The sequence below is a fragment of the Alosa sapidissima genome, chromosome 18 (genome assembly GCF_018492685.1).
Source record: "Alosa sapidissima isolate fAloSap1 chromosome 18, fAloSap1.pri, whole genome shotgun sequence".
Classification (NCBI taxonomy): domain Eukaryota; kingdom Metazoa; phylum Chordata; class Actinopteri; order Clupeiformes; family Clupeidae; genus Alosa; species Alosa sapidissima.
The window spans coordinates 4,848,438-4,861,957 of NC_055974.1; the positions used below are offsets into that span (position 1 = coordinate 4,848,438).

General features: G+C 42.1%; 1 protein-coding gene across 1 annotated transcript; it reads left to right on the forward strand.

The window, feature by feature from the left end:
• The first annotated feature begins 6,668 nt into the window (after window positions 1-6,668).
• On the forward strand, window positions 6,669-9,081 carry LOC121690362. Its single transcript, XM_042070876.1, has 2 exons — window positions 6,669-6,689; window positions 6,917-9,081. Exon 2 carries the CDS (start codon window positions 7,347-7,349, stop codon window positions 8,682-8,684), a length of 1,338 nt encoding a protein of 445 aa, XP_041926810.1. The 5' UTR covers window positions 6,669-6,689; window positions 6,917-7,346; the 3' UTR covers window positions 8,685-9,081.
• The last annotated feature ends 4,439 nt before the right edge of the window (window positions 9,082-13,520 follow it).

A 13,520-nucleotide genomic window follows, 5' to 3' on the forward strand; every position in this document is an offset into this window, starting at 1 on the left:
GCCCCGAAGCAAATGAAGGCATTATTCTTGTTATCCTCTGGAGAATGTGGCGGCGGTAGTATTTCTTCTTTCGAAACATTTCTTTATTTATTCCCCCACTTTCGGGGAGGGAGTGGGCGGTGGAGATGAGAGGAATGGAGAAAGCAAAAAAAACAAAACAAGGGGAATGAAGGGAGGATAGGGAGGGAGGGAGGGAGGGAGGGAGAGAGAAAGGGAGGGATTGTTTGGGGGAGTTGAGGGGGAAGGGGGGTAGGGGTAGGATTGAAGAGGCAGACTTTATATTCTAATTTGAATAGCACTTTTTTAAGCTTCTCAAGGTGAGTGGCCCAGAAGCTATTTAGCTTAGCAGGCTTCCACCAACACCACACCACAGCCTCAACCATAGCTGCCACCACTGTCGCTAAGGCACCTCTGTACCGGGAGTTAAGGAGTTATCTGCCAGGTGATGGCTTGTCCAAAACAAGGAGGGAGGAAGAGAAGGGAGGGCGCATGGTGTGTGTGTGTGTGTGTGTGTGTGTGTGTGTGTGTGTGTGTGTGTGTATGTGTGTGTGTGTGTGTGTGTGTGTGTGTGTGTGTGTGTGTGTATGTGTGTGTGTGTGTGTGTGTATATGTGTGTGTGTGTGTTGGGGGGAGTGGGGGTTCGGGGATGGTGGTGGTTAGGATGCAACCCACAGTTTAAGGCAGTTGACACATCGCCACGGCAACATAGAAATGCTCAGCTTGTGCATAGCCCATTAGCTAAGACGGCAGTTGGTGAACGAACAGAGGGCCGCTCATTAGCGAGCTACAGATAGCGCGTTTCACATGGCGCCATATGCAGTGATATTTCTGGATGCTAGATGCTCGTCTCAAAACATGCGCTGGACCAAATGGACTCATTTTTCCCTCCTGCCAAACCACATGCACATCCCCACTATTATTAGCCCGCAGTAAAAGGAAAGGGTGGAGATTCTGTAGGCAATACGGACAGGATAGCAGCCTATTAAATCAGACTTTATCAACATAAATCAGGTGACAGAGGAATCACATTATAATTACAACACAGGAAATGACTGTGGTATTAAATAGTATGGAAATGCACATCTGCTACATCACATGCTAAACAGGCATACACTAAATTAGGCCATCTTCCATATTTTCCTTCCACATTTCTTGTCATTACTTTTGGCAAATGATTTTCTCACCACAGCGTTTTGCAAAATTGCATGGAGTGCATTACCAAACCCACAGGAGCAAGACTGCGGATGTATCTGGACCTCACTGACAGCCATCTAATAAACATGAAACATTTTATTTATTAACTATTCAATGCTGCCTCAAATCCTTATTGTAATCTCCCTCCCAATTACAGTAATGTGGCACATGTCCATTGATGTGGCAGCAAACCCATGGTGTCATCACAGGTGCATGGGAAAAAAGGAAGTTTTTGGATGTAATAATAGCAGTGAGAATTCTCTCCATACTTCCTCACTGACAGCGATGGCAGTTGTGCTTAGCGGTGATGAGGTGCTCAGGTGGCATGCGGTCTTTCACTCGTGTGTCACCCCTCATTAAAATGTGTGACAGTTCCTCAGAAACAGTACGATGGCGCTAACAGGAGCTGAGCTAGATTAAAACCTGAAATCAACTCCTCTCACTGTATGGGAGGAGTGTGATGGGATTTGCCACGCCCCTGGTTACACCTTGTCAGGTTGGCTAGAGACCTTGAGAAAATCGTGCTTTACTTTTCTGTAGGCCAATTTGGAGTGTGAATTTGTGAAATGTGCATTGCCTTGTTAGGTACATGGAAACGTGACCCTAACCAATGATAGAATGATACAGAGCATTTCTAGTTTGATCCAGAGGTATGGTTCCATTTGTATGGCTTTGATTTACAGATCATTGGGAAACACTTATGAATGTCTTTCATGTCAAGGAATGTTTCAGCAGTACACAATACATTCTGTGCTATAGACGTATAGATGTATAAAAGTCATAGACGATATTGTGTACCAGTCTTCCCAACACCTGACTGTATTTGTGAACACACAAGTCACATTTTATTATTCATCAGAAAAGTTAGAAATTATGTTAATGATGTTAAACACCATATTAAAATGGCCTGCTTGAATCAGTATTGTGTCATTCTTAGTCATTAGCTCTCCCCACTGATTCTGTGTGATATTAATACTGATCCTGGCGCTGTGCACTGACTCCCATGCTGACGTCCTGCTTGTGTAAGCGCCGGACACTAACAGGATGCCATCCCGCCTTGATGGGGAAACGTTGCCATAGCAACGGTCTGGATTTTCGTGAATTGGCCCCTGGATGGGTTGGGGTGGGATGTGGGGTGTGGGTTTATTCTTGTGTTCTGCACCCCAAGCCATGGGACTTACTCTCTAGTCGCCTCCCCAATTAGCCTCGTCTCCTCCCCACATTTGTCTGTGTGACAAGTGGATAAGGCCCTCCCAACACACGCGCTCCCGAGCGCAACACGCGAACAGGAACAGGAGCACTGAATCCCGGTTTCCGGGGCAACCAAGTCCCGGCGGCAGCCCGAGAGGGAGTGTTTTTGAGAGAGTTTTTTGGAGGCACCACATGAAGGATGGAGAGAACAGAAAAGAAAATATGAGAAGTGGAAGTGTGGCCTGAGAGGTGCCCTGGCAGGTTATATGAGATTATCGACTCAGAAGAGAGTTGTCTTCAGGAGCGAACGCTACTGCTGTGTGAACTGATCACCCTTGGTCTCTTGTGAATGCAGGTGTAGGTGTGTGTTTTGTGAGTGTGTGAGTGTGTGTGAGTGGGAGTGTGTGTGTGTGTGTGTATGTGTGTGTGTGTGTGTGTGTTTGTAAAGATTTGTTGTCTTCAACAAATCCGTGCCGGTGCCGGCTGATAACACCTTCTCTTCAGTGGATTAGTGACAGTATTACAAGTATCCAAACACTGTTTGTCTGTAATGTATTGAAACTGTGCCTGTGATGAATTAGGTGTTTAGGCATCAGTCTACTTATGCATAGGAGGGAATCAATTAATATAAACTGACAAATGAGGTCATATCTATGAGGACTAAGGACATCAAACTAATCATGCCTTTTAGATTTGGATGGGTCTCTCAACAGGATCTGCGACTTACACAAGAACATTCTGACAATGCTGTGCAACTTACACAAGAACATTCTGACAATGCTGTGCAACTTACACAAGAACATTCTTACAATGCTGTGCAACTTACACAAGAACATTCTGACAATGCTGTGCAACTTACACAAGAACATTCTGACAATGCTGAGGTTGTCAATTTTGTTGTTAAGAATTCCAATACAAAAGAGGTGATAATAAAATCTACGGTATACCTTTTCTGCACTGTACATCCCTTTGGATAACATGTCAAACGAATATAATGTAGAACATAAGATTATGTGAAAACAAGCAATTCCACCCACCCACACAACTTTCAACCATAGCCAATATACTTGATTTGAATTATATGTTTGTTTTGCAGTGTTTTGTAAAAAGGTTGGATGTGTCATCCCACCTGTGAAATATGTCTTACACCCCCATAAATCCATATGTTATCTGTCTGATTCTGAAATATTATAGGTGGGCTATACATTCTGAACATGACACATGGTGATATATAAATCTAAGGGGATTTATCCTTCATGACCCATAGGCAAAGTTCCACTGGTGTTCACCTAACTTCCCATGCAGCTCTCCAACACGTTCTGCTCCATTTGTCCGGCTGTTTCAGTTTATTTTCCCACATGTAGAGACACATTAGTTATAGAGCTGAATTATGACTTTATCATCAACGCTGTGTGGGATATTTTTGTTCATTTGCATGGATATCAACAAGCAAGCAAACACCAACTTTACATCTCATTATACTGAAGAACTGGACATAATCTGACCCGAGGGAGTGAAGTTTCGTAACGTGTTTAACTTTACAAGTTTGTATTACCATCGTCCTACCATTACTGTTAGTACAGAGAGATGGCAGAATTGCATTAGATGAGAATCATAGACTGAACCTAACAAGGAGAAGAGAGTAATTCCAAAAACAATGTTTGTCTGTCCCTGGAGAGAGATGTAAACTTTCCAATAGAGTGATAATGAATACAGTATTATGAAAAGCCTCTTCTGCATTCAGATGATTTTTAGTTGCGTAAGATTCATAGTTGTGTAATGTCTTTATGATCCTTGCATACTAACATGCTTGGACAAGTCCTGTTTATTTACAGTATGTATACTTGTTATATTATACAGTTTATCCTATTATGTGTATATTTCATTTTATTTCCACGAACAGGGTGGCTTGAATTCCACTTTGATAAAATGTATGGCAGACCCACTTAGGTTTGTTTACCTGAACAGCTGGTGAAGTACAGGCCAGCTCCACCAAGTGGATCAGTACTCAGACATCTGTCCTTTTGCCATGAACCATCGTTTCCACCATCTTACTGTCTCCCTATGGCTGTTATACAAACCCTCAATATAGAAGCAACCGTCTGGGACATAATGTCTCTTTTTCTTGTCATCCATCAATCATTATTCACTGAATGCTCATATAAAGACACTTAGAGAGCTGAGAGCCATTGAAATTTTCATTCCTTTTGTGTAAGTGTTCACTTAGTGCACTTAATGTTCCAGAAATTCAGCTGATTTCAACACATTTTAATGCTACCATCATAAGTGCTTTGGGGATTTCTAGAAATAATAATAATAATAATAATAATAATAATAATAATGATAATAATAATACATAATAAAGTGTCCAGCTAGAGCATACTGTAGGTTCTCAAAGTGCGGCCCGCAGAAACATTTCTGGCGGCCCGCGATAACATCTGACTGTTTGTTCTAAATAAGCTTGTACTTGAAATGGACTGCACACAGGACTGTTATATCCCACATTTGTCTGTTGAGGGTAGAGAACCCCAGGGATTGTGTGTGCATTGCAATTTTTCAAGATTTTCAAAAGATTTGCCAGGTTTAGCCTCAGTTATGAATCAAAATGTGTTTAATGCAATGAATATAAACTGTAGAGATACAACCTGGTCATTAAAATGATTACAAATGGGATTTATTTGCCTTTGGCGGCCCTCAGTTCAATGTTGGGTTCCTGAATTGGCCCTCATCAATCAAAACTTTGAAAACCCCTGAGCTAGAGGCACAAGTCACATGGAAATATGAGCAATTTAATACAAAAAATATGTCATCAACAACAGCAATAAAACACAATGACATCATACACATTTTAATTCTGTTACTTCTGTCAGTGAGTGTGTGCCGTCATTGGTAACAGAATCACTGAATAAAGGAGTTCTAAGTGATGTTGGGTAACGCCACTATTGTATGTTCAAACATAACAGAGAGCTACAGTAGCTTGCCCCTCCCTCCATCTCCTTCCCGTGCAATTGAAACTCTCCTGAACGCACATCTTGTCTGTGAATGGCTGGGAAAGTTTGTTATGTTTCATGGTCCAGGCTGCAGCAGGCTGTTATTGTTGCCGTTTTTGGAGCCTGGGCTGTCTACAGAGAGATTTTTACAGTGTATTCAAGGGACAGGCAGCTAGCGGATGGTGAGGAGATGTTTGCTGTATCTGACAAAAAATGTTTTAGTTTAGAAACCGCGTAACATTGCTTAGAGCACCTTTAAAGAAAAATTTAACAATGACTTTTTATGAGTCATTATATCTGCATAAGCATCTCTGCCTTTGACTTAGTCTTTGATTCAAAGTCATAAAATGCCATTTTTAAATATAATTTCAGGGCACGTACTGTGCCAATTAGTGGATCATTAAGTCAAGGCAGGTGGTGCACTAATACAAGATAATAGCACACCTTGGGCATTCCAAGACACTCAGACTGCTGAGCAGATCCTCTCAGACATGTTATGTGGTCCTTGCTCTTAATTGCACAGATGAGTGAAAAGACTGAAGGCAGGAAAGTAGGAGTGGAAGGCTGTGGAAGGGGGCTATGGGATCCATGGAGAAATGTACTCCGGATTTTTTTTATTTTTTATCTGTGATGCTAACTGATTTGTTTGAGCCTCCAAAAAAAGGAAAAAAAAACACTTAACAATTCTGACAATCTGTTATTTGTAGGAATTCCGCCTTGTTCCAATTACGTACAACAGAATTGGGAATAAATGGCATTGTTTCTGGCAATGTGTTTTCATTTTTTAATTGTGAATCATTCTTGTTTAACCTAGTTGCAGTGTAATTTGTGTCAGTCTGTTGTTCTATTATTCAAATCAGACAATCATGAGAACAGATGACACCAATGAACGACAAGCACTGGGCGATGTACTTTTTACGTTTGTTTATTTTGTGTTTGATTTAAACTGTGCGTGACACAAGACAAAAGATGGAAGAAATATATTTGCCTTTGAAGTGGTGCTTTTCTCTGGTGTGCACTTTTCAGCAACAGAGCAAGAAAACACATACACACAAACACACACACACAGACACACACAGACCCCCCCCCCCCCCCCACACACACACACACACAGACACACACACACACATGTAACAAAGGCATAATTTAGTGTAAATAAAGTTTTGTCTCTTTAGTGAACTTCCCCAAATTTCTTTTGTAATATATGTTAATCTTTTAATGGTTCCGTTAATGGTTTTGCTATTGTTTCCGATAGGGCATTAATTGGTGTTACACACCTGCAGACTTTCTCAGGTTTTGGAAGTCTGGAAAGGGGTAAGCTGGCTTTGTAAATCCTGCAAAGTTGAAATGCTTTAAAACTGTGTATTTCTTATTTCACTTAAGATATTATCCTTTTATATGATGCAAGAATGTTCTGTGACACCTCCGCTATGTTTTATTAGATTGAATATGCAAATTAGCGTCGTAAATTAATGTGAAGAAAACCGATTGTTATCTGAGTAGCCTTTTGACTGGGTGCTAACTGGTGCATTACTTTGTAGGATGCCAGAACTCTTTTCGTCTGCATGTCGTCCATTGATTGCCCTGTCTGTTGTCTTCCAGACCAGGAATAAATGCTGACAAATCAACTCTTCGCCTCCTCTACATCACTTCTAGCCATAGAAATACTTTTTAGTTATAAATCATGTAACTGACTGGTTAAAGTCGGTTACTTAAACTGGTGCCGTGACCTTTCAAGGATTCAACTGGTCAGCCAACGCCGATCGCCGGGGTCAAGCTGTCTGCGTGGTGAAGGTATTGTGTTCGAAGACCTGTGATACTTCATCGACCACACGACTGCAACTGTTTTGGGTTTAAATACTAAGGTGTACACATTGTATCATTTAATTTAATTTTTCTTTTAAAGAACGTACAATTAAGAGACTGCAAAGTGATAATATTAAGTTCATATTTAGTTATTCAGTTCACATTATGGCTAGAGGTATGTCTGGACAGGGTTATTTTGATTATGCAACACCTGCTGGGAGAGGTAGGGGCAGAGGCCTATATATGAACACAGGAGAAGAGGTTAAAAAGTTATGTTTCACAGACACTTTGGTGGGGGGCATGGCTACACACACTGTAGGATTCACATCTTTCGCACAGACACCACCTCCACTTATCAGTGATAGTGGTAGGGACACACAGGTGAAGGTAGGCCATGTATTTACGTTCCCTGTAGGGCCAAAATCTTCCACACCCATTGTATCTACCAATAGCAATGACCCCACAGCTGAACTCTGTGACCTAATTACTGTATTGGGAAACCAAATAGGAGATTCAATAGCCAGTTGGCTGTTTGCCACTCCTCAGTCTGTTTCACCATCTAGTAATGCAGTATCCTTAGTGTTAGGAGACAGACATGATCATACCAGCAGCACACTTGATCTCACCAAAGTTAATGTGATTGTCAAGCCGGATGTTCGTGAGCCCGCTGTGTTCAGAGGAGAGGAATCTGACAAGTGCACAGTGCAAGAATGGATAGAGCTGATGGAGGTGTATTTAAGAAAGAAGAACTGTCCTGCTTTAGACCGAGCTGAGGAGATTTTGAGCCATTTAATGGGTAGGGCCAAGAAAATTGTGAAAGTGGGGTTAAAGAGTGTCTCTACCCCTGATGAGACAGTCCAACCAGAAATGATTTATGATGCCCTGAGGCAGTATTTCAGTAAAAGTCCTGTATCATGCTTACCGTTGGCGGATTTCTATGCCACTCAACCCAGTGTGGGTGAGAGTCCAGTGGACTATTGGGTGCGTTTGAACACAGCGGCTGAGCAGGCAGATCGTCATCTGAAAAAGCAGGGTAGAAAGTTAGAGAACATGAGTGCAGAGATTTCTATGATGTTCATAAGGAACTGCAATGACCCTGACTTGTCCAGTGTATTTAAGAGCAAGCCAATGAGCAGATGGACCTCCACGGAAGTGCAGGAAGCTATCGATGAGCATCAAAGGGAGCACCTGTCTAAGAAGAAGTCAGCTAATGTTGGGAAAGTTAAAACACTCCAGGTAGCCACAGCTGCTACTTACTCTATGGCAGAGGTTAAGGAGGAAGTGTCACAAATGCACCAAGTCCATTCTGCTCTCCCAGGTCTAGTGAGTGTGCAGGTGCGGAAGGGGGTGCATTCGAACGTGTCCTTTGTATGTTGGAGAGGGTGTTGGAAAAGACCAATCAGACTAACTCACCTGGTGTTCCCCAGTCAGGGCCCTGGGTTCGTGTCACACCCTGCCGTGTCTGTAGCGACAAAACACACTCCACAAGATCCCATTGTATGAGAGAAAGGAGATGCCTTGCGTGCTTCGAGGTTGGTCATCAGAGGAGAGAATGCGCAGCACGCGGTGCTGCTCAGTCAAACCCCACTGCACACATTCAGGGAAACTAAGCTACCCACATGCGGGAGGGGACGATGTGGGTGCATTTAGTCAGTCCCTCAGCTTAGAAGATGACATGTTATCTGTGTATGAAGACAGTTGCAAGTCTGCTCCTAGTGGAAGTGTGATTGTATGTCAGAATGTGCACGAGTTAGGGACATCTGATAGTTTCTTTTATACCGATGCAGTTGTGAAGAATCAAGTTTTGTTGAAAGCATTAATAGACAGCGGTTCCATGGCCTGTACAATGAATGAAAAAGCTAAAACAAATGATACAAGATGTTAGTCTATGTCCAGACAGCAGCTACAGTGGGTCCCAGTTAAGTTTGGACGGGTTCCTTCATGAATCACGCACCCCATTTTCTCAGCAGAAATGGCACAAACTGCAGTCACTTGGGAGTTCTGCCACTACTATTTTTGATGCGACTTGACTTAACTGCTTCCATGACGCAGTGAGCCATTACCAAACATATATGATAATACAATAGCGTGAGTTTATATATCTTATACCCTATTTGTCACGGTTACTTATAGATTTGATAGTGTAACGATAAGCGCATGAGACTTTCAGCGGGGGCACGGGAACTTAAATTGATCACGGTAGTTTAAGCTTACACTTAAAAAGACAAAACATTCTAATATGAAAATGTAGATGCCATTGTTGTAAAATGGTGCAGCTCCTTTAAGAAAGCCCCGTGCACAGGGATGGAAAGAGAGAAAGCGAGAGGGGATGTGTGTTAGAACTTAGATGCGTGTGGAAAAAGTAGATGTGCTGTTGAGACTGGAGCGAGTCATATTCAAAATAATGCAAAAAATAAATCCTCAGATAAAACCAATTATCCTCATTCATTGCAACCGCAGCATGCCTGCTTGCCGACGTTCAAACGAAAAATATATCAAAGCACCTTTTGCGTTTGAATGTAGCACGAAATTTTTTTTAAACAGCTGGACAAATTATTTAGCTAATTGATTATAGCCTGCACACCAGCAATTGTTGATCATTTACCTGTACAAGACAGTAGCCTAGCCTAACAAGCATGTTGCATGTTGTAGGCCTACTGTAGAAATTTCACTTAAATTGCACCGCAACATGCCTGCTTGCTGACGTTCAAACGACAACGAAAGAGATATCAAAGCAACAAGATGGATGAGTCTGAATGACACGGAGTTCAGACTCATATTTCTCCTCATAACCATCTATAAAAAAAGTGTTTTTTCTTTTCTTTTTGAGCACGTCCGAATCCCAGGACATAACACACTGGACCTTATAATAGGCTCGAGATATATAAACTTTATTACAGGCTCAAGGCCCAAAGAATACAATACTGTACACAGATCAATAAAACATCACACATTCATATATACACATTCTATACAGCAACAACAGAAGAATAGAGCTAATGAAGGCACAGATACCAGTGTTCCCATATTTTTGACATGTACCTCACAGAGCTACGACTTGGATCTACTATCTGAACAATAAGCTCATTCATGGATCGGTCCAGCCTGTTCATAAACTTGAAAGTGAGATTTCTCACCAAAGCCATGAAAGTAGTTAAACCCAGCCTACAGAACAGCTGGCTTGCCCTGGTACTTCTTGGTTTCTTCAAGAGAATCCTGAGACAGTCATTATAGGCTAGTTTTAGCTTAAGCAGGCTCTCCTTCTTATATCTAACCCAGAGAGGAGCTGTGTAAAGAGGGGAGCAGTAAGTTCGAAACAGGTTGATTTTAACATCTGTAGTGCAGTGATGGAATTTTCTAGCCAGCATGTTGGCTTGGACATATAGCACTCTCCTTTGTCTGCTCATGTCAGCATCATCCTCCAGTGTATCTGTTAGGATGTGCCCCAGATATTTTGTGGTATTAGCTACTCCCAGCTCTTCTCCAGATAGATAGAAAGAAGGGAATTTAATGTTTAAATCATCTTTTGTTCTACATATCATAACCACACTTTTCTTTGCATTATATTTAATATCAAATTCTACCCCATAATCAGAACAGATATTAAGTAGCTGTTGGAACCCACTGCTGCTTGGTGATAGAATGGTTAGGTCGTCTGCATACAAGAAATGATTAATCAACATTTCTCCAACCATACAGCCGGTTTGGCATGTCCCCAACTGCCTGGACAGGTCATCCATGTAGGCATTAAATAAGGCTGGAGATAAAATCCCCCCCTGCCTTACCCCATTACTAACATAAAAAGATGTAGATAGAGTGTTCCCCCATTTAACCCGCACACTTTGGTTAAAGTACCAAAAGGCTAAGATTCGTACCAGGCTGCTGGGGACATCCCTGTGCATGAGTTTATTAAACAATTTAAAATGATTAATGCGGTCAAACGCCTTGGACGCATCAATAAAACCTAAAAGCATAGTAGAGCCCTGACTTCTATATGCCTCAACAACCTCTTTCAGTGCATAGATACATTGGTCAGTGCTATGTTTGGGCTTAAAGCCAAACTGATTATCAGTGGTGGATATACAGTCACTTATTTTGTCAAGAATTAGACTTTCAAGAACTTTTGAGATAATGCTGGCAAGGGCTATCGGTCTATAATTATCAATACTACCAACCTTACCAGCTTTGTCCTTGATTACTGGAACCAGAATGACTGACATCATGGAATCAGGCAATATTCCATGGCACACCAGCCCAGAGAAACAAATAGACAGTAGCACTGCTAACCTGGGGCCAGCTAGCTTTAGGTGCTCAGATGTAATGTTATCCATGCCACAAGCTTTTCTGTCGGCAAGTTGCCCTATGGCCTTAACAACTTCATTTGGATGAAAATAGATATATTTGTCCTCTATCACACCAACATCATAAGGCTCACTCTTTATACAGTTGAATAACGCTGAATAATGCTGCCTCCAGAGGTCAACAATGTCCTCTGGTGCAGTCACCCCCTCAATGTTACATGGGAGAGCGGTCTTGGTTCTATTAAGGGTTTTCACCTCATTCCAGAAATTAGTTATGTTATTTTTAAGCAAGTAGTCAGCCATTGAGGAAGCACTTAGCGCCTGCTCATGCTTAGTTATATACCGCAATGCATATTTATATTTGGCATTCATTTTCTTTTTATGCTCAAGCTCAGGTCCCTGTCTGGGCCGCCCAGCTAAAACCCAGGCTTTATAAGCCATATTGGCTTCAGTATGATGGTTTGCAACAAAATTATTCCACCCAGGCTTTATATTCCTGGTTTTCCTGGTCTGCGTGAATAAGGACCCACTAGCCTCAATTAAGGCTTTCAATATGTCATTATACATATCACATAAACCATTCCTGTGAGAAGTGTCCCCACAATTCATATCGGTGCACCAAATGGCAGTCATAGGTAGCTGCAATTTACTCATAGCAGCATCAGAATTAAAACAGTATTTAAGAACATCCCCCTCAGCTAGTTTTCCCCAATTTATATAATTCCAAAGGGGGCAGATAGAGGCCTACTGCACTTAAAACTTGCGATCAGTGACTGGCATCGGGTGAAGCTTTTCGAAGTTGAACAGGCTATTAAAAACTATTTGCGCACCTCAATGTCACAGGAGAGACTGGGCTCTCCCTTCTATGAATTGAAAAAGACGTTATGCTACCTGCAAACTGGCCTATGTTTTCATTGCTGAGTTTGCGGCAAAGCAAGACAATGTTTTTTCAGAGTCAGGATATGGCGAGTCAGTGTCATTTATTTGTCCAATGTTAGCCTACAGACCAGTTTCCATAGTGCACATCTTATCAACAGTTTGAATGTCGTGTGTGTTTCTGCTCATTGACAAATACCCTTCAGCACAATGATTCATGCCCAATTAATTTCCCCTGTTAAAGGGGAACTTGGCAACTATTTCAACGTAATAAACCCGTTTAGAAATCATTTGGATGGTTAAATGACCTGTTCCGGTGAAAATTGTGACTTTCCCCGCTGCGCCTAGCTTCCCCAGGCCGAAAACCACCTTGCAACATTGAGTATACCGTCCCGGAAAGAGAAGTGAGAAACAAGAAACTCTTTTTAAATCGTCTTTCTTACCTTGTAACATTCACATAGTTCTGCCAAACTTATGCTAACCGTTCGCTAGTTTGTAAACAAATCCATGTGCTTTAGCGTGACCTTTTCCCACAGTTTGAAATAGCATAATGCACAATTTCTCCAGCCGAGGGGGAAATCCTGGCAAGTTTCCCTTTAAAGTGTTCACCTTTGGTTTCGTGATGTAGCCTATGATAAACACCATATGGCCAAATATGTGACTCAGCAAATGTTATAGGCTATACAATTTCCCCTCTTAAAGACAAGCTGGTGTAGCTTATAGACTAGGCTACTAAAATGCACCGACGGTAGCCTTGGATATGTGTAGAGTAAGCTATCGCATGATTTCATGCACGCAAGTTCATGCATCTGTCAAGTTCGCACAGGGCCTCGCACCATCTGTCAAGTTCGCACAGGGCCTCGCACCATCTGTCAAGTTCGCACAGGGCCTCGCACCCCCTTGCGACGGCCCTGCAGCTCCTCCTCCTCCTTTCAAGGCATTTCAAGGAAGGAGTTGTATCATGCAAGCTCCCAAATTGACCCAGTAGCCTACAGAAGGCATCAATAAATTGTTGGGACTGGGGAGGGTCATGCGTTTTTTCTCAATCACTTTGGAGGGTCATAGAAAAAATTCTTGCTGGCGAGGGAGGGTCACGTCTTTTTTGACTAATGCTCCCAAAACTCCTCCGGTAGCCCCTTAAATAAATAACGAACAGTCCCTA